The 26,791-nt window shown below is 37.4% G+C and overlaps 2 protein-coding genes across 15 annotated transcripts in view; both read left to right on the plus strand.

Annotated features, from left to right (window-relative positions):
* Positions 1 to 12,370, plus strand: part of hck (HCK proto-oncogene, Src family tyrosine kinase) — a 12,874-nt gene extending 504 nt beyond the window's left edge. The window contains exons 2-13 of the mRNA XM_025059200.1: positions 3,733 to 3,857; positions 4,811 to 4,835; positions 6,015 to 6,108; positions 6,198 to 6,293; positions 6,746 to 6,849; positions 7,485 to 7,634; positions 7,838 to 7,990; positions 8,077 to 8,259; positions 8,959 to 9,035; positions 10,095 to 10,248; positions 10,646 to 10,777; positions 10,884 to 12,370. Of these exons, the coding sequence (XP_024914968.1) occupies positions 3,744 to 3,857; positions 4,811 to 4,835; positions 6,015 to 6,108; positions 6,198 to 6,293; positions 6,746 to 6,849; positions 7,485 to 7,634; positions 7,838 to 7,990; positions 8,077 to 8,259; positions 8,959 to 9,035; positions 10,095 to 10,248; positions 10,646 to 10,777; positions 10,884 to 11,086 (1,485 nt within the window). The 5' untranslated portion in view covers positions 3,733 to 3,743 and the 3' untranslated portion in view covers positions 11,087 to 12,370. The remainder of the gene's footprint in view (positions 1 to 3,732; positions 3,858 to 4,810; positions 4,836 to 6,014; positions 6,109 to 6,197; positions 6,294 to 6,745; positions 6,850 to 7,484; positions 7,635 to 7,837; positions 7,991 to 8,076; positions 8,260 to 8,958; positions 9,036 to 10,094; positions 10,249 to 10,645; positions 10,778 to 10,883) is intronic.
* Positions 12,371 to 13,356: 986 nt separating this feature from the next.
* tm9sf4 (transmembrane 9 superfamily protein member 4) overlaps positions 13,357 to 26,791 on the plus strand; it is a 64,857-nt gene continuing 51,422 nt past the window's right edge. For 13 of the 14 annotated variants that reach the window (XR_003050817.1, XR_003050821.1, XR_003050823.1 and 10 more), the window contains exons 1-17: positions 13,357 to 13,462; positions 15,116 to 15,226; positions 15,506 to 15,605; positions 15,731 to 15,887; positions 16,648 to 16,792; positions 17,010 to 17,133; positions 17,231 to 17,352; positions 17,804 to 17,915; positions 18,366 to 18,436; positions 18,602 to 18,734; positions 19,152 to 19,233; positions 19,336 to 19,411; positions 19,772 to 19,855; positions 20,523 to 20,698; positions 20,790 to 20,853; positions 20,944 to 21,063; positions 21,244 to 21,333. Coding sequence is in view for 1 of the 14 variants with exons in the window: in XM_008318409.3 (XP_008316631.1) it covers positions 13,445 to 13,462; positions 15,116 to 15,226; positions 15,506 to 15,605; positions 15,731 to 15,887; positions 16,648 to 16,792; positions 17,010 to 17,133; positions 17,231 to 17,352; positions 17,804 to 17,915; positions 18,366 to 18,436; positions 18,602 to 18,734; positions 19,152 to 19,233; positions 19,336 to 19,411; positions 19,772 to 19,855; positions 20,523 to 20,698; positions 20,790 to 20,853; positions 20,944 to 21,063; positions 21,244 to 21,333; positions 22,108 to 22,257 (1,935 nt within the window). In the remaining 13 variants the exon portion in view is untranslated. Of the gene's footprint in view, positions 13,463 to 15,115; positions 15,227 to 15,505; positions 15,606 to 15,730; positions 15,888 to 16,647; positions 16,793 to 17,009; positions 17,134 to 17,230; positions 17,353 to 17,803; positions 17,916 to 18,365; positions 18,437 to 18,601; positions 18,735 to 19,151; positions 19,234 to 19,335; positions 19,412 to 19,771; positions 19,856 to 20,522; positions 20,699 to 20,789; positions 20,854 to 20,943; positions 21,064 to 21,243; positions 21,334 to 22,107; positions 25,825 to 26,791 lie in introns of those variants that run through there. The other variant, XM_008318409.3, reaches the window with a different exon arrangement.

A 26,791-nucleotide genomic window follows, 5' to 3' on the forward strand; every position in this document is an offset into this window, starting at 1 on the left:
ATATATATATATATGATGTAGGATTATTTGAGGTGACCCTGTTGGCGGTCTGTAATTCCACGTCTGTATTATCCATTTCTTATATCCAGGGCGGTTCTTGTAAAAAGGTTTTTTTATGTTGTGTGGAGGTGTTTTCCCCCTACGGAAACTTAAAATGGGAACATGAGTAGTGAATAAATGAATACATACTCTTTTGTGCACTATATTTTAGTGTTCAGAGTGACGTTGTTCAATGTTCATAGAATCACGTACACCCCGTTTGGTCATTTTGTTGTCCTTGCTGACCAAACAACAAAATGTTTTTGATGACATTTATTTGCATTTTTTTTTTCTGGTCTTGATCGTGAATGGAGCCTTTGTTTAACGCAAACCTCGTGAAAAAATATAGAAAAAAATACTTTAAATTCTTTCCTGGAGCAATGATGCTCTTTAACCCCTGATGGTCAGACTATGCCATGTACGCTGTATGTGACTGATTTCTTCCAAAACTTTTGCTTTTAATAATAAAAGCAGTTGGATTCTGTGTTTCTCAAACCAGAGTGCACGCTCGCTTCATTTACATAGACAAACAGTTACGTCTCTACTACTTACTGTAAGTTGTTCTACAGTATTTGAGGGCTCTGTGGTAGAACATGTCTTGATACAGAGAAGAATGTGCTTTCACTCAGAACATCCTTACAGTAGGATGTTGTTGCATTGCATTCCTTTCTGGGGAAGAATGTAGTGAAGAGCTAAAAAACAAAGCTTCATAGACAGATTCAACTCCTTGCCATCTCATCATCAGATGAGATGGCAATGACGCATATGCAGATGTCATGCTGCTATTTTGAAATCAAACTAAGCATGAATACTACCGAGATAGAGAAGTGAAATGTCTTATTTAAGAATTCTCCTTAAAAGAGGTGGAGAGGGGAGCGAATGAGGAGGAGAAGTGTCCGAAGCAAAGAAATGAAAGCCTCAGTCGAAAAAAAAGTTCATTTTCATATCCTTAAAAAAACTGCTGAACACGTTGGTACCTGACTTTCACAAAGTAATTCAACTTTGTAAAAGTGCAAAACAACAACAGCTTTAAGGACCATTTTAATGCTTTCATTTCCAAACGCAGACACATTAGTTTTACTTCTTCATCGTACCTTGTATTCATTTTGTCTGTGTAGGTTCTCAGTCATCCAGGTCATGCTATCCAAAAACAGTTACATCAAGGGCAACTGGACGGAGCAGGTTTCTTGAAGACGTTTCACCTCTCATCCAAGAGGCTGGAGAAGCCGACTCCGTCCAGTTGTCCTAGCTGTAATTATTTTTGGATACCTTGTATTCATTTGTGGCCTCTTGGGTGGACTGTCAATTTACCTGCCAACAGCATAATCATGTCACAAAAATAGATTGTGTAAAATCTTGTTGTGGAGCTGTTGTGTTAACTTTATTATTTTTCATTTTTGATATTCCACTTTCTTTTTATCATTAAGTTGTGTCATATTTATAAGAATGAGGAAAGTGAAGAGAACGATAAAGAAACATTTTATTTAAAAAATGCATGGATCTTGTGTAACACTTGGAAAGGGTTCATTTGGCTGGAATTGGTTGAAAAGTAGGTTTCACCATGGGTAAACTCTGCACTGAAACATTTGGCTAAATGAGGTTAAAAACCAGTGCTATGAAGTACTAACCACATCTCTGCACTACGTGGTATAAATGCATGTTTTGTTGAGGGTTGTTAAAGTCCAATAAATAAATGCTTTGATACCAAAAATATGTTGAAAAATGGTGAAGAATTACCATAAGGGTTGATTTTGGTTTTGTTGCAGAAGTTTAAATGAGAATGGAAACAGCCAGAGAAACCTGGTGTGGCCTAGGTTAGGTTAAAAGAGGAACATGGCTCGAAAAAAAAAAAAAAAAAGAGAGAAAAGAGAAGCATGCGAACCACCAGCTTTGACCTATGGGACTTCCTGTGTCTCAATGTTCAAATGAAATATTTTCCATCTCTATTTGTCGAACTGTGAGCAGCAACGCTAGTGATGTGTCTGTAAATGGTGATGGTAAAAAGATAAATATGTATGAAGACATTTTTTTGACCTGTGTTGAAATGTTCTGGTGCTTCAGTTTTAGGGGATGTTTCGGTCTGACTTGTCAATTGTGACATGTGATGTCAGAAAATAATCATCATATTCACAGATGAAGATTACTGTCTTTGTGATCATTGAGCTGTGGCTACAAGCACTATAGAGATGATATACAAATGATATAACTTCTCTTAAACCACACAAAGACAAGTGCAAAACACAGCTTCTATCTGGAATCACAATCCATTCATTGTCCTCTCTTCAGTAGACATTTACATAAAACAAATGAAACAGTAACTCCTCTGCATTACGGTTGTCATGTCCATTGGTAGGCGCTTCGTTTTTAGCATTATCCCGCATGTACATTTCCAAAGAAGTCAGTGTTATACGGGAATCCAACACAAATTGTTGATAGTTTGCTAAACGTCTTCATTTTTTACAAAGACACAAAGGAGACAATCTTTGTGGAAATACATTGTCTGTTAAACTGCCCTACAGACAGTCTAGGCCAGTGTCCTATTGAAAATATACAGTGGAGCTTCAAGATACGAGCTCCCTGAAATACCAGGGGTTACGAGTAGGTAAGAGTTTCCTTGTGATACGAGTAAACATCGAGTTACGAGTGCTCAACCGAGCTCCAGTTTTCCACTCGACACCGTCGCACTGTGACGCTCACTGTCCCCGACTGAGTCATTTTACCTTATTTCTCTCATTCCCTTTCTCTCTCTCCTCACTCCCAGTCCTTCTCCTACCTTGGTGACCCCGACACTCTGTGGCCCTGTCTCACTTACTGTCCCTCGTTGGGTTATTGTATCCATTTTTAAAATAATAATATATTTTTTTTTCTTAATTGTTATTATTTTATATTATCAGTATATTTGTTTATATTTATGTTTTTGATTATTAGATGGGGTTAATTTAATTATTAATAGTATATTTCTGGGGGGCTGAAATGAATTAATTGGTTTTTAGATAATTTTAATGGGGAAAAATTAGATACAAGTGGATCAACATTTTGTAGATTTTGTAGATGGATTTTGTAGTCACAAAAGGTTTTGACTTTTTACTAGGACTGCCCGAATTAGCACGTTAATGAATGTGTGAAGATTAACACAGATTAAAATTGTTATCATCGGTCTAAGTCACAGTCAGTACACAAAGTACACATGAAAACAAGTGTTTTCATTTCACTGAAGATTTCTCATTCGGCTAAAAATACCATTTGAAAGGGCAGCGCGTGTACAAAACCTTTGAGTAAAATGTTTTCACTCACTGAGCCTGTCACACTTCACAAGTGTGCGGGATTGCTTTTTTTAAATTGTATTCTTTCTTTAGCGGGCATCACTCTCATATTATCGACAATTTCATGCTTTATTTTCATGGTCATCATGCGTTTCTTCTTCTCACCACCATCCTTACCACTCACTTTCTTAGGACTCATCACTATCATGAAGACTAATGCACAAAATAGAGAGAAAATCAGTGAACGGAGTGTCGGCCACCAAGTGTGGCGTCTGTAAGCGTGTTAATCTCAATTTGCTCAATGGCTTGCTCTCTATCCCCAAATGCTAGTATGTCGAAACACTCGTATCTCGAGGTTCCACCGTATATTTTGTTGGTTAATGGAATAAAAATATATCTTTGTCATAAAGTCCTCCTCTCTTTTCTCCAGCTGAGGGAACCATGGGCTGTGTGGGTTCAAAGAAGGACGGTGAATTTTGCAAAGCTACGTCCAACGAAGAGCAACGCTCTCAGTCAGCCCACTATGTCAGAGACCCTACCTCAGGAAACAAGGCTGTGAGTAGTCATGCTTTGAGATAACATTCACAGGTTACACAATACATGGGTTAACAACATGCTGATTAAAAAAAAAGTTAAAGATTATTTGTCATTATTTGTCAGTAACTCAAATAAATGTAAAGAAGATCAAGATCTGAAGCCTGTTTACTCTATTGTATCTATTTATAAAGGCCGAGTCTACACGCTTTTACTCGTGACTTCACACTTACTCTGGTGTTGCAGCATGGAAATATGGCTCCTTTGGCCACAGTTTCCGTTGTGCTGACACTCTAGATCTAGAAAACCCTTTGACAAAGAAAGAGGAAGTGACAAGCACAGCGCCAGATCTGGACAGTATACCTCAAATGTCAGCCTGCCATGTGTCTTTGAGGCTTAGCCTCTTCAGGTTGTATTGTGATGTGTGTCACTAGTATTCGTTTTAAAGTAACCCTATGACGTACACAAGAACAAAAAACACCATCTGCAGTCTGATATTTTCAACTGGTAGGACACAGTCTACTTTGCTTCCTTTTTCAAGAACTCTATCTTCTGTGGTTAGTCAGTGTTTTTTATAGTGCATAGAAGAAAATGGACACATCAGTTTCAATTCTGTAATGATGATATAAACAGTTTAGCAAAAAAGACATAAATACTCAGTCAACAGTAAACACATTCTTAAAGGGTGCTTGATCACATCCTCTTCAATGGAATATTATGTCAGTTTCTTGGATCCTCCAAGATGATTTTAGTTTCTACCTTATGATACAGCACTAGCAGAATATATTGTGTACTTAATTGTGTTGGTTACATTTTGAAAACACAATTTTGATGTATGATAATCTGAGGTTTCAAACACATAAGAAGTCCATTTCCCCCTTTCATAAAGTAAAATGTATAAAAAAAACCTGATAGCCAATATCGATGACCTTGGACTTCAGTCTCTTAACAGCACTCTGTCTTCTTCCGTGCAGGGCAAAACACAGGCCAATTCTTCCGGTGAGTCGTGTCCCTTTCAACATTCAAATGAACACATTTACATGTTTGTGTCTGAACAACATAGCTGATGTTTGAATCCTGTTTAACAGCCCTGCTTTCAACTATACAGGGTTTCCATCCACGTCTTTAATTTTTACATACTATTATCTCCCCTTAATTTACATCAAATGGTAATTTACAAATAAACCTTGGAACCAAGCCAACTCCAAAACCAGTTCATTCCGATTGTGGATGTCTCTGCACGGATCTCATACACTGTCTATTGTCAGACCTGCTTAAACCAGAACAACAACAAAAAAAACTAAATTATTTCTTGTAGCTTTTACTAACAATTTCTATTTTTCTATTTTTTTATTTTCAGATTTTTACTTTTTTTGTCGATATTCTACAGTTTTGTCCGTCATTTTGTTTGGCCTGCTTTGTTTGTTTTTGTTTGTTTTTCTTAATGTTCTGTATTTATGGAACTTTCACCCGACAATTTCATCAGTTTTCATTACAAATAATGAATATTGAAATCCCTGTGTGTGTGTGTGTGTGTGTGTGTGTGTGTGTGTACCTTTGAGAAAGGAAAGAAGGAAAGGAAAGTGAACTACTTGTCATTGTGACACATTATGACACCCCATCACCAAAGAGAGCAGTGGGCAGCTTTCTCTACGTCTTCCACATTGTCCCTCAACATTTAGCTGCTGCATTACTGTCAGACTAGACCGGAACCTGTGTTGTAATGTCCAAATGTACGCTTATTGCTTATCGTACGCTCATTGACCTCCATCTTAACCTGTTTTATTCTTATCTTGTTTTCCTCACTTTTCCTACTGCAACATTTACTGCCCAAAGACTCTGAGCTAAAGCTAAATGCTATTGTCCCTGTGTATGGCCTGTTGGACAAGCCATAGCTGTTTCTTTGGATTTATATCCTGAAATTTTGACCAATATCAGACCAATGCTGACCCTGAGTACTGGATCGAGCCATCCCTAATCTAAACCTTCCATTTTTAACTTCATACCAACAACAACAACAAACACATTTCAACCTTTTCCTCTGATCACTTTATGTTTAGCCACCTCTAGCTCGGTCGCCTGTCTTTGAGACAACACAGTTTCTGTTACCACACACCACAGCATATGTCACTGCTTCATGTAAACAAATCTTTCCTAATTTTCCTTTCCCTGCTTTAGGAGAGAGTGTAGCCGTGGCTCTCTACGACTATGATGCCATTCATGATGGAGACCTCGGCTTTAAGAAGGGGGATAAGCTGAAGATCTTAGAAGAGTGAGTGACACATTTACAACATAAAAATGTTTTTGTTTTTATCTGGTGGATTTGTTAACACGCCATTTTCTATTTGTCCATCATTGCAGAATGGGAGAGTGGTGGAGGGCTATGTCTCTGAGTTCAGGGCAGGAAGGTTACATCCCCAGTAATTATGTGGCCAAAGATACTCTGGAGGTTGAGGAGTAAGTCCAACACAACTCACATAATTTTGTTGTTACATTTTTTCTCTTGGTATTTATGACACATTCCTGGGTTTTTTTGTGCACCGACAATTTGATGTTTACCAATCTTCTTGGCTGTTATCTGTCTAAAAGCCTTTTTTTTTCAAAACATTAGTCAACTATATTAATATATTGCCTACACCTACCAACTGTTTTCCTCACATCACTACGTGCAGTACTCGCTGCATGGCCATACGAAACAAGTCAATCACTCAAGGTTTGATATACAATGTGATGTAGAAACCTTAGAAGAAATAGCAAACACTACACTGTATAGTTGCAGATTTGACCGAATTAAGAATTGTACAAAAAAAACAAACCACTTTGATATGAATGTAAAAACAAAAGGCATCAAAAAGAGGAACTGAAGCTCAGACATATCAGCACTAACTGATCTGTTTCCTGTTGTGGAGGTGGTTCTTCAAAGGCGTGAGCAGAAAAGATGCTGAACGGCAGCTGCAGGCCCCAGGGAACAAAGTGGGGTCCTTCATGATCAGAGACAGTGAGACCACCAAGGGTATGTGAAGGAAAAAACAACACTTTTGTATGTTGTTTTGTAGAGTGGTCAAGAGATAAACACTGTGAACAGCCCAAACTCCACTTGGTCTGTCAAGCTAATGTTGACATAGCGATGCAGTTGTTGGGAAAAGTAGAAAGCAGCTGTAATCCTTATACAGACTGTATCTCTTACATTGGGGCTTTTCTTCTAAAAGCCCTTGGTTATACTCTTCAAACACATTCAAATATCAAACTAGAGCAGTCAGTGCTCAAGTTGAGCTTTATTGAAGCTTTAAACAAATTTTAAAAAGTCCCAAACCTGCAGTTGAATCTCTAGGGTTACTGTGTTCAGTAGTTTGATGGTTGCTACATGCTGCCCTGAGCCATTTTCTACCCTATTATCTGACCATATTTATCTGTGTGTTAGTAGAAGTAATTGTCAGACTAAATTTAAATTTAAATGTTAATAAAATGTATTTATTTTTTAAATAGAAATAGTCAGAGTAGAAGATGCAGAGAACAGGGTATTATGGAAATCAATGATTCGCTGTGGCAACCCCTGAAAAAAGGGACAAAGCCGAAATAAAAAGAAAAGTAGAAGTAATTGTCAGTTAGGTCAACATTTTTCTTCTTGTTCTTCTTCTTCTTCAACAGGTAGCTATTCTCTGTCTGTGAGAGACAACGACATGCAGTCAGGTGTCACAGTCAAACATTACAAGATCCGAACCCTGGACAATGGAGGCTTTTACATCTCTCCTCGCATCACCTTCGTCACTCTGCAGGAGCTGGTCAACCATTACAAGAGTGAGTACAGCACCTGCCAATTCTGAACACCCAACTGTTGTTATTGTATAGTGCAGAGTGGTGACAGTTGATTGTTCCTGTTGACAGTTATTGACCACGAGCTATGTGGAGCATGATGTTTTATAAACCTCATAATTGACTCTTAAAAATATATATTTTAAACCTGGAATTAAAACGTGGCTTTTTTTGCACGATGACTGCAGAGCAGGGAGACGGTCTCTGCCAAAACCTGACCACCCCCTGTGTGAGTCTTAAGCCTGAAATGCCATGGGAAAAAGATGCCTGGGAAATTCCTCGATCATCTCTTAAACTGGACAAGAAACTTGGAGCCGGCCAGTTTGGGGAAGTCTGGATGGGTAAGATCTAACTAAACTGTTCAGTTATCATGTGTTTTTTTACAGCTCACAATTACTCCTAACGCCCCATGCTGTTTTGCTTTTAGCAACGTACAATAAACACACCAAGGTGGCAGTAAAGACTATGAAACCTGGCAGCATGTCTGTGGAAGCCTTCATGGCAGAGGCAAACCTGATGAAGACGCTGCAGCACGACAAACTGGTCCGACTTCATGCCGTAGTCACCAAAGAGGAGCCTATTTATATTATCACAGAGTACATGGAGAAGGGTGTGTTCATGTGTGTGTCTGTGTGTGTGTGTGTAAAATGCAAGTCAGTCTAAAAATTAGACAACGTCTATTAATAACCTTATTTTGGTAAATTGTGAAAATAGATGACAAAGCCTCAAATGTGTAGACACAATGTGACTCGCAGTTAAAGGCATCCAATAAAAGTCTCGATGAATTTCTGGTTTTAACAGGATACAGCCCCGTCCAAACTTCAAATCTCAACGCTACTTATTATGTAAACTATCAGTAGAATGCAAATTCTCACAGGAATCTCCTGCTGTACTTTCTAAAGATTGCTTGAATGACAATGATTAAGTTCCCAGTGATCACATTCAAGTCCTGGACTGCGACTTAAATCTAGCTGTGTGTGACTCACGATTCAAGAGCAAACTTAGTTGAGCTTAGTCTGACTGACACATCGGACAGAGATTCAATTTCCCCAGAATTTAAAATCCTCAATGCACCAAGAATATGTAAAATTTAGGTCCACAGGGTTTTAGTGAGAGTCTGGGTCAAACGTGCCAGCCCTAGTCCAATTTTGCGTTAAGTAAAAAAAGTTTACATCCAAGTTGAGTCTTGAGGGTCCGAGTCCAAGAAACCTAGTCACTAATGAGAATTAGTGTAAAAAATGTGTGTACGTCTATATTTTGACTAGAGAGCAGATGTTTTACTGATGTGTGTTGTGTTTGTGGCCTACAGGTAGTTTATTAGACTTTTTAAAGAGTGATGAAGGAAACCGCATTCAACTACCAAAGCTCATCGACTTCTCTGCCCAGGTAAGACACATCACAAGCCCTTCACGTCACACATACTTTTGAACAAAGCTTTAAAAAAATGACGTTGTTGATTGGCATACAATTGAGGAGAGTATTTGGGAAGGTTCAAATACTAAATGAGCAACATCCCACTGTTCAATGAATCTCATCCTGTGGCACACCACCAAATAAAAATGCCTCAAAATGTATACGTAAGGAAATACAGTCATCTTCTGGATTCAATAATAAATCACATAACAGAAGTATTTCATTATACTACCCGTCACTGTTGCATAAACGAACAAAGACAAATCATTCTGCAGTGAATAAATAATAGTTTTTAGATCAACTCAGTGAAAATGGGACGGGGAAAGAAATGCAAGAAAGAAAGAGGAACGGAATGTGATGTGTTTTTAACTCGTCAAATTTGACCAGTTGTTCTTGTTTGGCGATGACACAAAAACAATTGAAGGTGGGTGTGTCTGGCTAATGCACTTCAAATCTTAATAACTCTTCACACAAAGACTGAAATTTATTGAGTAATTAAAAGAGACTTAGATAATTAAAAAAACACAACTGCAACAGTTCGCATTTGTTTGTAAATTACTGAGTTAAGCAGTGCACACAAATTTAGATTTCGATTACTGCGTTTTCTTTCTAGGTATTATTATCTAAGTAATTTAGCTAACATTTAACATAATAATAACAACATTATTTATATAATAATATAAATAATATTATATTATAATAATAACATTATTATTATATACTATATATATTATATACTATATACTATATAGTATATAATATATTATATATATTAATATAATATATATATATGTTATATATATTATATACTGATAATAATAACATAATTTAGCTAATTTAGCTAAACCTTAGAATTTTTCCAACTACTGTACAATTAGTGGAAAATTACTGATAATAATAACAAAATTTAGCTAATTTAGCTAAACCTTAGAATTTTTCCAACTACTGTACAATTAGTGGAAAATGCATTGGCCACATTGAATTCTAATAAGGAAAGGCTAACAATAGTAAATACATGACTCTTTCCTTCAGACTGCAGAGGGCATGGCCTACATCGAGCAGAGGAACTACATCCACAGAGACCTTAGAGCAGCCAACATCCTGGTCAGTAAGGCATTAGTCTGCAAAATCGCTGACTTTGGCCTCGCCCGTATCATTGAAGACAACGAGTACACAGCCAGAGAAGGTAGGTTAGAGCTCACTTAAAATACATGACAAATATATAGTAAAATAGATATATATAAAATATCTACTGTACGGACCTGATCAAAAGTCTGATCTGAATTTTTTTTTTAATTGTTCCCAAATTTGCCAAATAACATTTGTTTAAAAATCATTCATTTTCTCACCAAAGATGAACATCTATTCAATAAAATAGAAGAGATTTCTATATCATAACTGTCAGTGCTGCTGTCAGAGGTTGACTTTGTTCTGGCTCCCGCTAATGGTCAGAAATGGTAGTATAGTAATATGTTCATTATCCATCAAGGATTAAAAAACAGCTTTAGATTTTATTCATTAATATTAATATTAATATTGGGAATAATAAAGATTTTATTTTAAACCTTCTTCCAATCAAAAAGGAGCCAAATTCCCTATTAAATGGACGGCACCTGAAGCCATCAACTATGGCTCTTTTACCATTAAATCTGATGTCTGGTCCTTCGGGGTCCTGCTAACGGAGATTATTAGCTATGGACGTACACCCTACCCAGGTAAGAAGATCAACGGCATCATCTTTAATGTACAGGAATGTGAACCAAGGCCTGTTTTTAGAACGCAAATCCACAACTGAGTGTCTCCCACTCCACTTGAATTCAGGGATGACAAACCCAGAGGTGATTCGATTCCTGGAGAAAGGCAGCAGAATGCAACGCCTGGAGAGCTGGCCCCGTGAACTTTATGATATAATGATGCAGTGCTGGAAGAACAAGCCAGAGGAACGTCCTACTTTTGATTACCTGCAGAGCGTCCTGGGGGATTTCTACACAGCCACAGAGACACAGTACCAGCAGCAACCTTGAGAAAAGTCTGCGTCCATATCTCCAAGAGAAGGAGTCATCCAGTCAGACATTTCCTACATTCTGAACTGTAGCTTAAATACTTTGTTAGTTTCTCTTTAACTTTCTCATTCCCATTTATAAAACACAGCAACAATGGACGTGGCAAAAGTTATTCAGGTCACCTAAAATTATGCTCTTGTGTTTTTTTTACAAATGGCTAAGGTAGAAGCACAACAAACAACACATTTTCTGGTTGCAGATGACCTTCCTGGAATTTACCAAATTTGGAGAACAATGATGAGGGTAAACAAGAATTTAAAGAGCTAACTAATTCAAAATATCTCAACTTTTTTTTTTGACATAAGGGGGCTACATATGCAGCAGAGAGTCTTGAAACAGCAGGGCTACTCTTGTCCTGGAATTCCAATTGAAGCTATGTATGTTCATAAAACAGTTTTCTTTTGTTCACAGAAGAAACCCATTGCCTCTCCACTGAAAGTCATGTCTATTAAATAGATTGAAATTGGCAAAGACACCGCTAGAAGGTGGTTTGAGTTGTGCAATCTGTCTAGCTTACATAGATTTGCATAGAGTTTACACTGCTGTTTTTTCTTATGGCAGTGGAGGAATCACTGGCATCCCTGTACTTCAGGAATGACAAAAAGGAGGCTAGCGCACATACTGTTTAGCTCACTGGCTTTTGGGTTAAATGTATATATTGTCTCAATGTGATGGCAGAGCGTGGACACAAAATGTAAGCCAAAGGATATAGTATGCCTAAATGATTTCTCATGTGATATGAATTTCAATATGTTGTGGTTTCTTACAGCATTTCTCCTCAAATGAGTCTTTAGCCATGGTTGTTTCTATTCAAGCATATTACATACTTTCTGTGTCCACTTTGTTTCTGAAACATTAAGTAATATGATAATATATTTGTCTTCATATTTTTGATTGTCTGTTTTAAAAGAAAATAATTTATTTTTGCAAATTGCACTGCTCCTAACATCTTGAAAATACTGCGTATGTAACCGTTTGACTGCTGTTGGACTACTCTCCTATAATCCTTACAATATCTACTAGTTTCATGTAAATAGAAGAGCTATCACACAGTCACCGAATGCTCAAATGATAATCTAGTCAACAACTGAAGATTATTAATAAAAGATACTCATATTTAATTTTGGAACTTTTTAACAGATTAATTTCTTTATGATAAAGAAAATTCTGCTTTTTGTATTGAATGCTTAGTTCCAGAATGCTTTGAAAAAAAAAAACATTCAATAAACTATTCTAAAACAAGAAGTATTGTCTTTTAGTCAGACTTTAGTCAGTACTAATGTAGAATTCATTACTTTGACAAAGACATTACATCTATAATTTCTCTTTTGACAAAACTCAACGTTAATATCACAGAGAGATACAGATGCCTTTTCATCTGTATCTCTTGTGTCCGGAAGGTTTTTCATTGTGTGAGTGGTGTGCTGTGTCACAATGACAAATAATTATTCACTTAATTAACATATTTTGTATTGGTATCTCATAATAATTTCACCCCCACCAAATAACATAGGTTTGTAAATAAATTCAAGAAAAAAATATGGAAAAAAAATTAGTTCGTCATTGTCCATGGAGCCTCCTGTCTGATCTCATCAATTGACCTGTCCATCAGCATAGCAAACAAAAAGGGGCCCAGAGCTGATGAAACCCCACCCTACCATGAACCTATCAGTCACTCCGACAGCACACCTCAATACTGTCTCACTAGATTTATACATTCAAAATCATCACGTACTTTTCTACCATTCCTGACTTTGTCATACAGCTGGGGTTTTTAAATTGGGTGAATGTGAGCCTCCCCTACAGAGTAGGTAAGGACAGCCTTCCCCCAAATCCTGTCTGCCTGCCTTAACCCACACATGCCTCTGCAGTAACTGTATCTTATGTGTGCTCCTGGCAATGAGGAGTTTCAATATAAACTGTAAAAATGTATTTGAAAACGCTTTATTTTCATAACGTTTTAGAAAGAGCATTCATTAACGAATATTTGCAACAGCAAATCTCACTTAATGCATGCAACTTCCCCTGTGACTCTTTGGCGCCCCCCAGGGGAGGCGCGCATCACCTATTGAAGCCGCTGTCATACAGTACCACAGTTCCTCCCAAGGCCCTCTATCGTGTGCTTTTCTAAATCCACAAAGACAGTGCAACTCCTTTGGACGTTCTTTGAACTGTTCTAGCAGCACTGTCAGAACAGAAATTCCATCAGTATTACTTAACTTCTCGTTTCAGCCACAGAGAGCCTCAGAGAGCCAGAACAAACACAATTAAAAATAGGAAACACACCTACCGCGACGTCACTAATGACACGTATTCAAAATGGCGGCCGCGGCTATGGTGAGTGATAAAGCGAACTCTTTTTCTCTTAAAAAATGTGCATTCTTTTCACAGTTTCCACATTTAATAAAACCCAAATTTATAGGTCTAACAGAGCATTGGTTTACAGCGGAACTCGTAGAACATTTAAAGCCCAAGAAAGGGCTTGTTTACAGATCACCGACGCTACTTGAGTATTGACAGTGCGGCTAACTGGTGGCTATACTTAGCCTTGGGAGCTAATGTCTCGTAGCCTCGTTCGTCAGTAAACTGTTATTTAAAACTCATTTTGGTGACATTTGTTGATTAATTAAGTGTTATTTTTTCATAAGCACGTTTCTAGTTTTGTCCTGATATTCGCCGAGAAAGGAGCTCCCAGGAACTTTGTCTAAACACTAGCAGTTAGCATCGATGTCAAGTAGCATTGGTGTTAACGCTGTTAGTTTAACGAGTGTAAGGTTTAAGTCTGACAAGAAAATCATGAATCTTGAACACAGTTCAAACATACCAGCATAGCTTTTGGATAACTTATTTTGTAAAACTTGACAGTGCACTCGTGTTGAATCCTTGTCCACGAATCCGTGCTTTTAAATAGTAAACCATAGTCATACTGTTTCTTCTTATAAACTAAAACTAATGATGATAGTGAGATGCTAAGGGACCGTCGCTGCTGAGATTTTAATGTTATTGAGACAGTGTAATGCTAAAATACTATTAGCTGTGATGGAGGAAAACTTCTGCTGACTGAAATACTATTTAAATTACAACATTCCAGAAAATCTTAAATGATCACAATAAATGACTGTAATTAAAGATAACGTTTTTACTGTTCTGGATTGTTAGTATTATGTTCCGTAATTATGAATATGCATCATCCACATTTGAAAGCATTACTGGGATGTCATTATAACTTAGTCCAAACTCCTCCTACAATTGTGACTGTATGGTTTGTCTATTGGGAGTTGTTGCTAATTAGAAAATGTTTTGTGTGTCCTAAAGAAATCTGTTTAGCCATCTAATATGCTGTATTGCTCATTTCACAATGAACCAAAATTGTACAACTTTCTACCTCATTTTGAGACCTAATGAATATTTCTGGTGTTTTGGTTAACACTTTGGATCTCCAACATGATACTTTTTCACAAGTTTCTCAAGTATCATGATACTTGTTAGAGATCTGGAAGTACCCAGAACACCTGCCACTGCCATTAGGCAGTCAATGTCTAATCATTTTGATAGTACAAGCCCCAAAATTTAAAGAGAGTAGAGGTTTTTTTTTTTTTTGGTTATTTTTTCACATTGCGCATCCTCTTATTCTTACCCACCTGTAGTTATTATGTAATGTGTATTACCATCCAGCCAGTGATTTAATCCTGGTGAAATTTTGAATTCAAAGCAGCAGACATTATAACATGTAATGAAGTTATAGCTGATGTTCCTGTTATTATTATCTGCCCCGTTTGAGCATCGCTTTGGTAATTGGTCATGTATAATTGATTCAAAAGTCTCCATGTTTTATGCCTGAGAACATTTCACACAAATTGTTGTAGGTGTACATGTACTATCTCTCCTTAAGTTTTTTCTAAACCCAACGTGCCCCGCTTGATCTCTAAAATATGAGTGTGATATTTGTACCGCATTTAAAACCAAAATATTATTGGCACTGTGTTTTAGGAGACGTGGTGGGCCTTGTTGTTGGTATCCTTATTCCCAGTGGCCCAGCCTTTCTACGTTCCTGGAGTCGCTCCCCGGGATTTTCATAAGGGTGACGTAGTGGACATTAAGGTGAGGCTTAAAGACTCGGGGAGTGTTTTAAAGCAGATTAATTCTAGCCATGAGCATATTACACATGATGTTGATGTTATGGACAATACACTTGCTCATTTGTGTACATTTTCAGTGAATCCAGGTTGTTGCAAAGCATTTCCTCATGCAGTTATTAGTTTTATATATATATATATATATATATGTATGTATGTATATATATATGTATATATATATATATATATATCTTTTTTTATTCTTCTTATTATTTTTTTATCTATTTATTTTTATTTGTTTAAGGCGGTGAAGCTGACCAGCTCTCGCACCCAGCTTCCTTATGAATATTACTCCCTTCCTTTCTGTAAGCCAGACTCTGTTGTCTACAAGGGAGAGAACTTGGGTAAGTTGAATGCAGACATCTGTTTTTTGGCATTTGTTAACCCATGTGACATTGACTGTTACTATTCTGAGAGATTAAAAAAAATATTCATAACATTTTAATCAATCATACAATCTGTTTTACAGGGGAGGTGCTACGCGGGGACCGTATTGTTAACACGCTTTACAGTGTAGAGATGGACAAAGACAAGAGATGTGAGCTGATGTGCAGCAAGAAAACTCTCAGTGTAGCAGAAAGCAGACTCATAGCAGAAAGAATCCAGGAGGAGTATTATGTCCACCTGTAAGCACACCCTTCATTCAATGTTGTGTTCAAAATTAGAAGTCATTATAAATTTAAATACAAAACTTCCTGTTCAGTGTGATTTTTGCAATTTATTATCTGTGTGACAGCATGTTTGACGACCTGTAAAAAATATTTCAGGAACTGCTGATAGTAAGTTTGGAAAAGTAAAATACCATTTATGTATGTTTAGGAACACTAAAACATACTCCACAATTCTGTCAATGTACTTTTATCGCAGTACGCTTCCCTTTTCAAATTGTTTGCACTCTACCGTTTTTGACTAAGTCGATTTGTCCCAAAAATAGTTACATCGAGGGCAACTGGACGAAGTAGGTTTTTTTTTTTTTTTTAAGATGTTTAACCTTTCATCCAAGAGGCGTCTTCAAATTAATTAAAATTAATTAAATTACCTGGATGACTGAGAACCTATACAGACATGTTGTATTTGATCAGACCCTCATCCTAGCTACTGTGTAGTTACAGTTCTGCTTTTTCTACTTTAGGTCTTTGTGTACTGCTATACTGATGACAGAATCTATATCAGCTGTAACAACTTTTATAGATCTCGTGAATAAAATGCACCTGTCACTCCTACCTCAACACTGTTAACTATATAGGAGTGAACCTGAGTGGTACCTGAGTATAAACCCGTTTGTTTGTACAGGTTGCTTTGTGACCGTTGCAGCTTTTACATTGTATCAAAGTCAATGTGTTAGTTTTCTTCATTTAATCAATTCCACTTCTCTCTGGATTCCAGGATTGCTGATAACCTGCCAGTTGCCACAAGGTTAGAATTTTACCCAGTTAGAGAGGCAGCTGGTGAGGAAGAGCAGAAGAAAGATGTGAATAAGGATGTACAGTTTGAACATGGTTATAGACTGGGCTTCTTTGATAACAGCAAGGTAAATGGACTTTTTTGAACAATCGTTGTCAAGGCTTTGGTTTACTCGTTTCAAATTTCTCTCTCATTGCATTTTGTATTGTTTAAAATACAGTTGTGTCCTAAATACTCCATTTTTTTTGTTCATTTGTTTTTACTCTGTGCTAGATGTATTTTGTGTGAGTAGTTCAGAATTTTTGACAGTAATTATTGTCTCATTCCTTTTCCTACCCTCACAGTTTTATCTGCACAACCACCTGTCCTTCATCATCTACTTCCACAGAGAGAAGGTGGAAGAGGGTGAAATTGATGACTACAGGGTTGTGCGATTTGAAGTTGTTCCTCAGAGTGTGGGATTAGACGGTAGGTGTGATGAACAGCTCAAATTAATGTGAAATTAAATTTTAAAAAATTAAATCATAGCCATTTGCTTCCTGTTCTTTTCTTGTCAAATCCTCAGATCTGAAACCAGTGGAAGCAGATAAAACCTGTACATTGCCTGAAGCCAGTGGCTCTGCACCTCAGGAGATTGATCCAACCAAAGAGAATGATGTCCTTTTTACATACTCTGTCCACTGGAAGGTCAGTCCTGTAGAAATTTTAATAACATTATAATAGTTTGAACTTTGTTTTAGTCCTTATTACCTTTGACACTTACATTATTTATTTATTTATTTGAGCAGTCAGCTTGTCCTTTGATACTAAAAATACTGTGCATATTATCAAGCTCTGTCAGAAAACCAAAATGTTCTCTGTCCTAAAGGTGTAAAGTGAACAGCACACTTTTAGTTATATAGTAAATTAGTTTCTATTAGGGATGAACCAAAATGAAAATCTTGGCCAAAACTCAAAAGGGAAAGAAAAGTGTTGTTCAGTGATGCTTTTTGGTGGCAGTGATTTTTTTGTTAATGTAAAATATGTGCTGTGATTCAAAAAAGGTTGGAAAACACTGATTTTCTTTTTATTAAAAATAATAAAAACTTTAAAAAAAAGTTTTAAATAAACATTTTGCTTTCTTTAACTCTCCAAACAGGAGAGTGAGGTGAAGTGGGCATCCCGTTGGGACACGTACCTGACCATGAGTGATGTCCAGATTCACTGGTTCTCCATCATCAACTCTGTGGTGGTCGTCTTCTTTCTGTCTGGTACGTCTGTAATTAATTCTCTGCTCTGCTGTATCTTCATTAACTATACAGTAACTAGTAAGTAAGTAAGATCTTCATGTGCTGTAATGCTTTCTGTCATATCCAGCACTTGTTGTCTACAGTTATAGTATGAGAAGAAGACATACATTTTGAGTTTGACCACCAGCATAATTATTGTCATGAAGTTTAAATGAACTCATGTGACACCCGGGTAGTCTTGGGTGGCGCACCTGACGGAACAACATGAACCTCAATCTTCAGACAGAACAAGGAAAGAGGCAAAGATTATGTTAAGAATGTAATTAGAAATTCCTGATGCCTTTTCTCAAGTGGCTCTTTGTCTTTGTGTGCTCTGCTGTAGATGACATAATATCTACCTAAGTTCCTTTTCAGCAACAGGGAATGTACTGTGTTGCAATTATATTAGTGCTTGTCTTTCTTGTCCTTAAGGTATTCTGAGTATGATCATCATCCGCACTCTGAGGAAAGACATTGCTAACTACAACAGAGAAGATGACATTGTAAGGAAAAAGTCACTGTGATTGAGCAACCACAACTGTGTAGCATTGTCAAATACATTAAAAATATATGACTAAATACAATTATTTTAGAATAATCTTGGCAGTTTGGAAAAAAATAATATCATTAAAACTAAAAAAAACTAACTTTTTTTCTTCTCTAACCAGGAAGACACAATGGAAGAGTCGGGATGGAAGAATGTCCACGGTGACGTCTTCAGGCCGCCTCAGTATCCCATGATCCTCAGCTCGCTGTTGGGATCAGGAATCCAGCTGTTCTGCATGATCCTGATCGTAATCTGTAAGTTTGTCTTCTTTATTAGTTCTTCTACAGATGTTGACATTAGAGGTGGGAACCTCTCCTCACCCTTCAATTCTATCTGTTGTTTCTGGTTCCAAATGAATACTGTCAGCTTTTGAAATGTTCACCAGTGCAACTTGATGTACTAGATGTACTAGATGTTCTATTTGCACTATTTGAAAAGAATGTCAAAAGATGCAGTTTGATGACACACTGTCACGTACTGCCATGTTGACATTGATAGACATTGATGACATTCATTGGCAGATCTTATCGTTGCTAATATATCTATTCAATACACATTTTATAATTTATTTTACTATTATTTACGTATTATTTGCACGTAATAATTGATTACTATCTGCTTGGATCCATAATAATTTCTATGACAATTTCCTTTGTCCATTTTCCCCATAGTTGTTGCAATGTTAGGAATGTTGTCTCCGTCCAGTAGAGGGGCCTTGATGACAACTTCCTGCTTCCTTTTTATGTTCATGGGGTAAGAGCCACCCAGACTTCACAGGTCATCACCAGAAAAGTTATAGTCATGCTCACTCCTAAAAATGCACCCCTCTGATGTTTGGTTCTGTTTTGTCTTCAGAGTGTTTGGTGGTTACTTTGCTGGCAGATTGTATCGCACACTGAAGGGTCATCGGTGGAAGAAAGGAGCATTCTGTGTAAGTCACTAAAAATAACTTATTATTCTCTTAATAGTAGCAAAAGAATAAAAATAACAGTAGGCAATAAAACCTCAACAAGCTAGCAAATACTGCACTACAAGAAGTATCTGTGTGTACTTAGACAGTCAACAGCACATCCTTACATTCTCTAAGGAGGGGCCTAAAATCATGTTAAAACGTTCAGAAACATTTCAAATTAAACCTTTGTTAATAATTTATCTTAACATTTTGAGTACAGTTTTCAGTTGTTTTTTTGTGCTGCTTTTACAGCTTATATGAAAACAAAGGAATATTGGAGATGTTGGTGTTATTAAAGAAACAACAGCTGAGTTTGTCTGTTTTCATTCTTCTCTGTAGACAGCAACATTGTATCCTGCAGTGGTTTTTGGAATTTGCTTCATTCTCAATTGTTTCATCTGGGGGGAACACTCCTCCGGAGCGGTAAGTCTGGTGCAGAAATCCTATATTTTTGTGGTTGACAATGTAGTAAAGCAGCCTGTTCACCACAAATGAGGGTCTAATAAGCACTGTAAAATATGTTTAAACTAATTCTTGTTAAAACTAAGCACATTAATTCATTTGTGAAGATTAATACATTTTAATGCATAGACAGAATGGTGCATGACATTACATTCAATAATTCCATTGTTCATTCACTTTTGCTCTTATACAAACACATTGGTTTTTGCTCACACTACATGAGGTTGGAATAACATTTCATCTAGTGAACATTCAGCTTCAGGTCAGACACGTCAGATCAGCCTCACTGAGTGCATTGCAGTAAGTAGGTCTACGACTGACAAGCTGACTGACAGATTTGTCAAATTGATTGCAATGTACTTTAGACTGTTTAATATTGTTGAGACAAGAGGTTCACTGTTTTGAAGTTTTGAAAGAAATTCTTCACACGTAATGCATTTCTTTCTAGTATTACACAGGCAAAATAATATTTTTTTGTGTAATATTTACGTATAACCTTTTTTTTTAATTTACCTTAATTACAGTTAATCATGACAAATTATGATTATTCCACAGCTACCCCTTTTCACGTTTTACTCAGTTGACAGCCCTAATTGTTTAACTATCCACTTTTTCTTTGCTTGACTAGGTTCCCTTCACCACAATGCTGGCCCTGCTCTGTATGTGGTTTGGTATCTCCATGCCGTTGGTCTACCTGGGATATTACTTTGGCTTCCGCAAACAGCCTTACGATAACCCTGTGCGGACGAACCAGATTCCTCGTCAGGTCCCAGAGCAGCGCTGGTATATGAACAAATTTGTTGGGTGAGTTTTAAAGCTAGAAATGTTAGGATATAAAGGTTAAGCATCTCCTTCAGTGACTTGTGAGGTTTATATATTTTTGTTCTTCCACCAGAATCCTAATGGCTGGGATATTGCCATTTGGTGCCATGTTCATTGAGCTCTTCTTTATATTCAGCGTGAGTAACACTGCATCTTAGTAAAAATAAAGAAGCCAGTAGATTTGTAGATTTACTCATATTCTACACATGTATGTTTTCCCCCTACAGGCCATTTGGGAGAATCAGTTTTATTACCTCTTTGGGTTCCTCTTCCTTGTATTCATCATCTTGGTGGTGTCCTGCTCTCAGATCAGTATAGTCATGGTTTATTTTCAGCTCTGTGCAGAAGTAAGTCTGATACACATTTTTTTATTGACTGAATATTTTTTAATTAGTTGACTGAATTGACTGAAATTGAATGAAAGTTTGTTTAAACTTGCGAACAATTTGACAAATAAATTTATGAACTGATCCCCCCCTCTGCATTTCCTTTGAATTTTAATTTACTGTGTTGTCTTTGTGTCTCAGGACTACCGGTGGTGGTGGAGGACTTTCCTGGTTTCAGGAGGCTCAGCATTCTACGTTCTTATTTACGCTGTATTTTACTTTGCCAACAAGGTAAAACACAAGTGTAACTTCTGTCTTGCCAAACAGATCAGTATCCCCAGGCACTATTTCATAACACTTATGTCAATTACCATCAGTAGAAGGTCAATGTACACTGACCTGTGTACAGTACATTAAACAGCAGATTTCTTCATTTGAGCTAAGTTAAGGAGTTTGTATGACAAGAGTTTTATTTTCTTAACACAGGTGTTTCCAGAAAAGGTTATTTCAAAGTAATAGGCCATAGATTTTGTACAGTATATAAAACTAAACTAAGTTTGAATATCTAGAAGTCTTTTCCTACTTAAACATATAACTGTAGCACATTTTTAGAACATTTTCTGACAAGTTTACTCCTTGTGGTTAAACAATTCATATCCCCGATTTAAGAAAACAAGCTACATAGCATGTGTTACATTACATTTGTTATGGGTATATAAGGTCTAACCTATTTAAACAAAAATCCATGGCGTTTTGTATTAGGAAAAACACGTGTCTGTGCGTGTCTTTGAAATTCCTATGTCAGAATCCATATGTGTTTCTACATCAATGGAATGGACACATTTTCCCTTTTGATACTGTATGGTCACTGATGCACTCATATCACAGCATAAGGGATTTGCATCCTTTCTTGGATTCCTTGTTTTGACTTTTTGTCACAGGAACATTAAACATTATACTGCTTGGTTCTAAAGTTACTTGCAGTACTAAGCTGTTGGCATGACTTTCACTTTATAAAGAAGAAATGAGACTGACACTGCTCTGTGTCTCCTCCTTCTCCACTAGCTGGACATTGTGGAGTTCATCCCTTCCCTCTTGTACTTTGGCTACACAACCCTGATGGTGCTGTCGTTCTGGCTGTTGACAGGCACGATCGGCTTCTACGCAGCTTACATGTTCATCAGAAAAATCTATGCTGCAGTTAAGATCGACTGAGTCATCCTACTCGCTGCTGTATTCTTTTGGAGGTGTCGATTTTTCTTCTTTTTTTTTTTAATATATATTTTTTATCGTAAATGTCCAGCGAGCACTGACTTGTATGTTGTGGGAACATGAGGGGTGTTTTTTATGGCACAACAGCCCCACCCACTGGGAGAATAGTGAGTGGCAGAGCTGAACCAGCGGTCTCCCCTGCTACCCCCTCTCTTTCTCTGGTTCCCCCTGTATCTCCAGGACAGAGAGACGTTTTGCTCTGGTGGGACAGTTTGTGTCTTCTGCTGTTTCAACCTTGCACACAAACACAGTGGGCCAAAGCTAGTCAGAAGACCGTTTCTGCACATTTTTTCCAATCTCTTTCTATTTTCTTTTTCCTTTTTTTTTTGTTAAGACTCTAACTTATCTAGATTTTTATTTGTATCATATAAGAGTTTTCGGTTGGACTTCTTTTTCTTTTTTAATTTTCTTTTTTAATCATATCCTGGGAAACATTTTTTGTTTCTGTTTTCTCATGCGTCAGAGCCCTGGCCTATGAGGGAAGGGTGGGAGTCTATCTGTGGTTATGGTCCTACCATTTATGTCTAACTAGTACGGACGGATAAAGGATAATTTAAATGTTCTAGTATTTTTTTTTACTGAAATTTTCCTGTCCTGGTGTGACCATGTTAAACCACCGCTGTAATCAAAATATCTTCTTCCTCAAAAAACAATGGGTCTTTTATAAACGTGGAAATTACGGTCTGTTGGTCCTGAATGCCACATAACGGCTCTGAATGGTGAACCCAGTGTCCTACAGCAGTCAAAGCCGCTTAGAGAAAAGGAAAAGCTCACGTCAAAACAGATAGAACTTTTGAAAATTTCATAACATTTTCAGTTGCAAACTAAACAACATTCATCAAACTGTGCCGTCAGTGCAGTGTAGCCTTAGCAGCGCACCAGTGTGAAGCTTGATAATTAATGCAGAAAAGTGCAACTGTCAGTGGTGTGATGCAAAGTCAGATTCTCTTTTTAAACATCAGTGGTTTTCTTGTTAATTTACAGTCTGTTGTGCAGTGGTGTATAATTTGGAAAGGATTTTTGATATGCAATAAGAATGGAAAGCAGCTTCTTTCTTTTGTTTTACCCCAAAGTGGTGGAAAGAGATGTTGGAATGAACGAATCTGGAGTTTGGGTTAAATAGTAGGAGTACATTATATGATGTCAAATGATAAACTCCTAATGTTATTATCTAATAAATCAAACCCAAATAATTTGTATAGTGCATGTTTTTAAATCAATCTGACTCAGTGGGTTTGACACTATTAGATAGAAAAAGAGAAACTCCAAAATACTGAATGTGCACTGGTGTCATTAAGCAAAAAATTGCTCCCTTTAGGAAACAAAAGCACTGATTTGCAGTTTTGTTTTGTTTGTTTTTTTTTTTCAATGAGAAATAATTTCTGAAGCATCAGCTTTTCATGAAGAGGAATTATGTTGACTGGACATGTTTGCCCAACCTTAGTGACTAAAATGACACAGCAGAGCCTCTGAAGATAAAGATCCAGCAGTGAAGCTGTTAGAAAGCAACAATTGCAATAGTTGATTGACAACCAGCCTGACCTCTATAGACCAATAACAACACACTCAGAACTTACAGTATTTAGTATATTTCAACATAAACATCAAATTGTTAGCTTCTTTAACAAGTCTTATAAAAGAGTGATGAACCACACCTGTCACAGAGATAAAACACTGGACGAGAGTTTCTTGTGCAGTCACAGAGGCATTAATGGACAGTGAGCAGTGTAATAGTGGGGAACTGGTGTGTTCAGGTCTGGAGACCCCTCCCCTCCCCAGGATTGGTAATATTCCTTTTGCATGTGTTGACATTATTAATCCTAAAAATAGCATAACATCACTGTCTTCTTTTAAAAATGGGCCAAGAAGGTCAGAGGTGGACTGGGACAGGGTTTATTCCTTACCTAATCCCTTGACAAACTAGATGTATTATAGTTAGTAGCTTCAGACCCAAACCAGCCTTTTCAAAAGGTAGCTGGACGTTCTTTACCTTTTATTTGACTATGCAAACACACCAGGAAGAGTATTACTCTGTTTCATTGTACTGTGAAGTTAACTCTGCAGTCACCACCAGAGTATCATCGTACATCATACACTTTTTCAGCTCTGCTTTTCAACGGAACTACACACAGATAGGTGCAGTTCACTGTAGCTACTGTTAGAGTTGGTTGTGGAATATTTCATGTCTTTGCATACAAGATGTTAGGAAGTACTGCATTTGAACAGGAGCCACAGATGCTTTGTTGTTCCAAGGTAATAGACAAACAGCAGTTGGTGTTTTTGCAAAGAAGTCAAAGTGTAGCCTGATGAGAACCACCCCCGATACTCCAGGGGTGAGGGGTCTGTTGACTTAATACAAGAATGAATGGGTGTATGTACTCTCTCCTGATCCCCCCCCCTACTCCCCCGTTACTGTTCTTAATTTCCCCCAATGTTTTATTTGTATTTCTTTCACTTAATGTCAGGATCTATTCCACTTTAAAGGTACCGTCTTCAGTAACGTTGGCTACATTTCTACCACAGAAATTTGATGCAGAGTCACTCAAAAGCATGTGCAAAAATAGCCACCAAGCTTCCAGTGCTTCTGGTTCCTGTCACTAGGTTCCTGCAATTGCACAAACTTGGCGGGAATCCCATCAGACCATAGACCAGATGTAGTGTGCTTTCGGACGTGATGGTAGGATAGTGCAGGATGTATGGTTAATTAAAAAATTATATAAAATGACAAGAACTGTTGCTTATAGTTAATATAAGGTGCCACTAGTTGGAACTCAGGGTCCTGTTGGTTCCTACAAACTGTCAAGAAGGATCAGAATATTGTGGGGACCAGTCAGAAAAATGTAAATGGACTAAAGCCTCCCAACAGTCCTACATCTACATCAAAATCCATCTTCAAACTCATGCTGGTTCTTTCGGTGCTTTCCTGTTACTGTTCTTTGCACCTGGTACTAGTTCATGCTGCTGAAATGCACCTTTATTGAACCGTTGGAAGAGAGTTAAATGTAGCCAAAACTATTTACCTTGACTGGCCTCTTTCTCCAGGATTTCTTCTCAGTAATTTGGACTTGGTTTAGATTTCCTGCATCTCAACGACAGTCTTCTCTTTACTTCGCCTCAGATTCTGTCTCTGTACCACTGTATTACACCAGAGTCCCTGAACTCTGGCTCTGAAGCTGCTGTCTCACATCAAGACACCGGCTCCTCCCTGAGAGCGTTTTTTACAGGTGGACTTTTGGTGGTCTGAGTCATGCATATGTGTATGTGTGATGGAGGGGTTTACAATGTAAATAGGAGAAAAGGCTTTGTATTTGTTTGCGATTTTGCTGTTTTGTGGAGCATCTCTAAAATGATTCCTGTCTCTCTTTTTTTTTTAAATCAAAAGCATGATTCAAGTGGTGACTTTGAAAGGAACCTGTTTCGTTTCCTCTCCGTTGCTTTTACAATAAGAATGTTACAAAAATGTACAATGGCAAAACAATAAAGAAATGACGAGTTGGATATGAAAATTAACTTTAGTTTTAGTTGTTTGTTTGCCACTGCTGACGACGCTTCAATCAGAAATATTGAATTTGAACTCCAATGAAATCTGCTACTTAACGAAATAAATACAATTTTAAATTAATTCAAAATAAAAACAAAATTGGAATTAGTGATTATGTTATATGGATAGAATTTAACTGCATTTAACCCAGACTCTCAACTAAAGACTTTAAGACAACCAGACTCTAAGCTAGGGCCACAGAAATGATAATACGAGCCGCATTTGGACTTGAGTTGGACATGGGCATAACAATGGTGCTGGTAGTTAGCAAAATACGTACATTTTCTAATGAATTCTACAGTCTTAAAACTGCACCAAAAATCGCTCACTTCTGTCGAATCTCCATCCGTTTTTAAGGAAAGACCAAGACAGGGTTCGTCCAGTCTGCTGGTTCAATTTAGACCTACTCCGTCTGTATAAAGGTGTCAGTTCGTGTGTGTTTAAAATGTGCAGTGTCTGGCAGGCTATGATCACATCATGAAGTGTTACGTGTAGTGTCTGAGGCTCGCCCATACCCCCCCCACACACGCTTTCTCAGTTCCTTTCTACGTTCTTTCTACCATCAGAGTTTCTGTTCTGCTTCTCCTTACGCCTGTGGGTGTGTAGTTGATGTAATTATAGCTCTGCTCTATGTATGTACTATAATTAGGAAGGTTCTGATCCTCTGCTATGTATACAGGTTTTACTGGTACAGCTCCATGAGACGTAAACCAGACACTGGTCCAACAAGGAGGTGTGGATGCCGTGTGACGACAGTCCTTAGATGCTCTCTTGTCAGGTTATCTGATTTTAATTACGCACATAGATAAAAGATCCAAATATTCACTCCAACTACTGGGAAATTAGTAGTAAGGACCATACACAATTAGCCAACACTTAACTTTTTTAGCTGTTTGAGGCCTATTGCCATTATCTTGAGGAGATTATTTAATTTAT

The sequence above is a fragment of the Cynoglossus semilaevis genome, chromosome 10, assembly GCF_000523025.1.
Source record: "Cynoglossus semilaevis isolate Cse_v1.0 chromosome 10, Cse_v1.0, whole genome shotgun sequence".
In the NCBI taxonomy this organism is placed as follows: Eukaryota; Metazoa; Chordata; class Actinopteri; order Pleuronectiformes; family Cynoglossidae; genus Cynoglossus; species Cynoglossus semilaevis.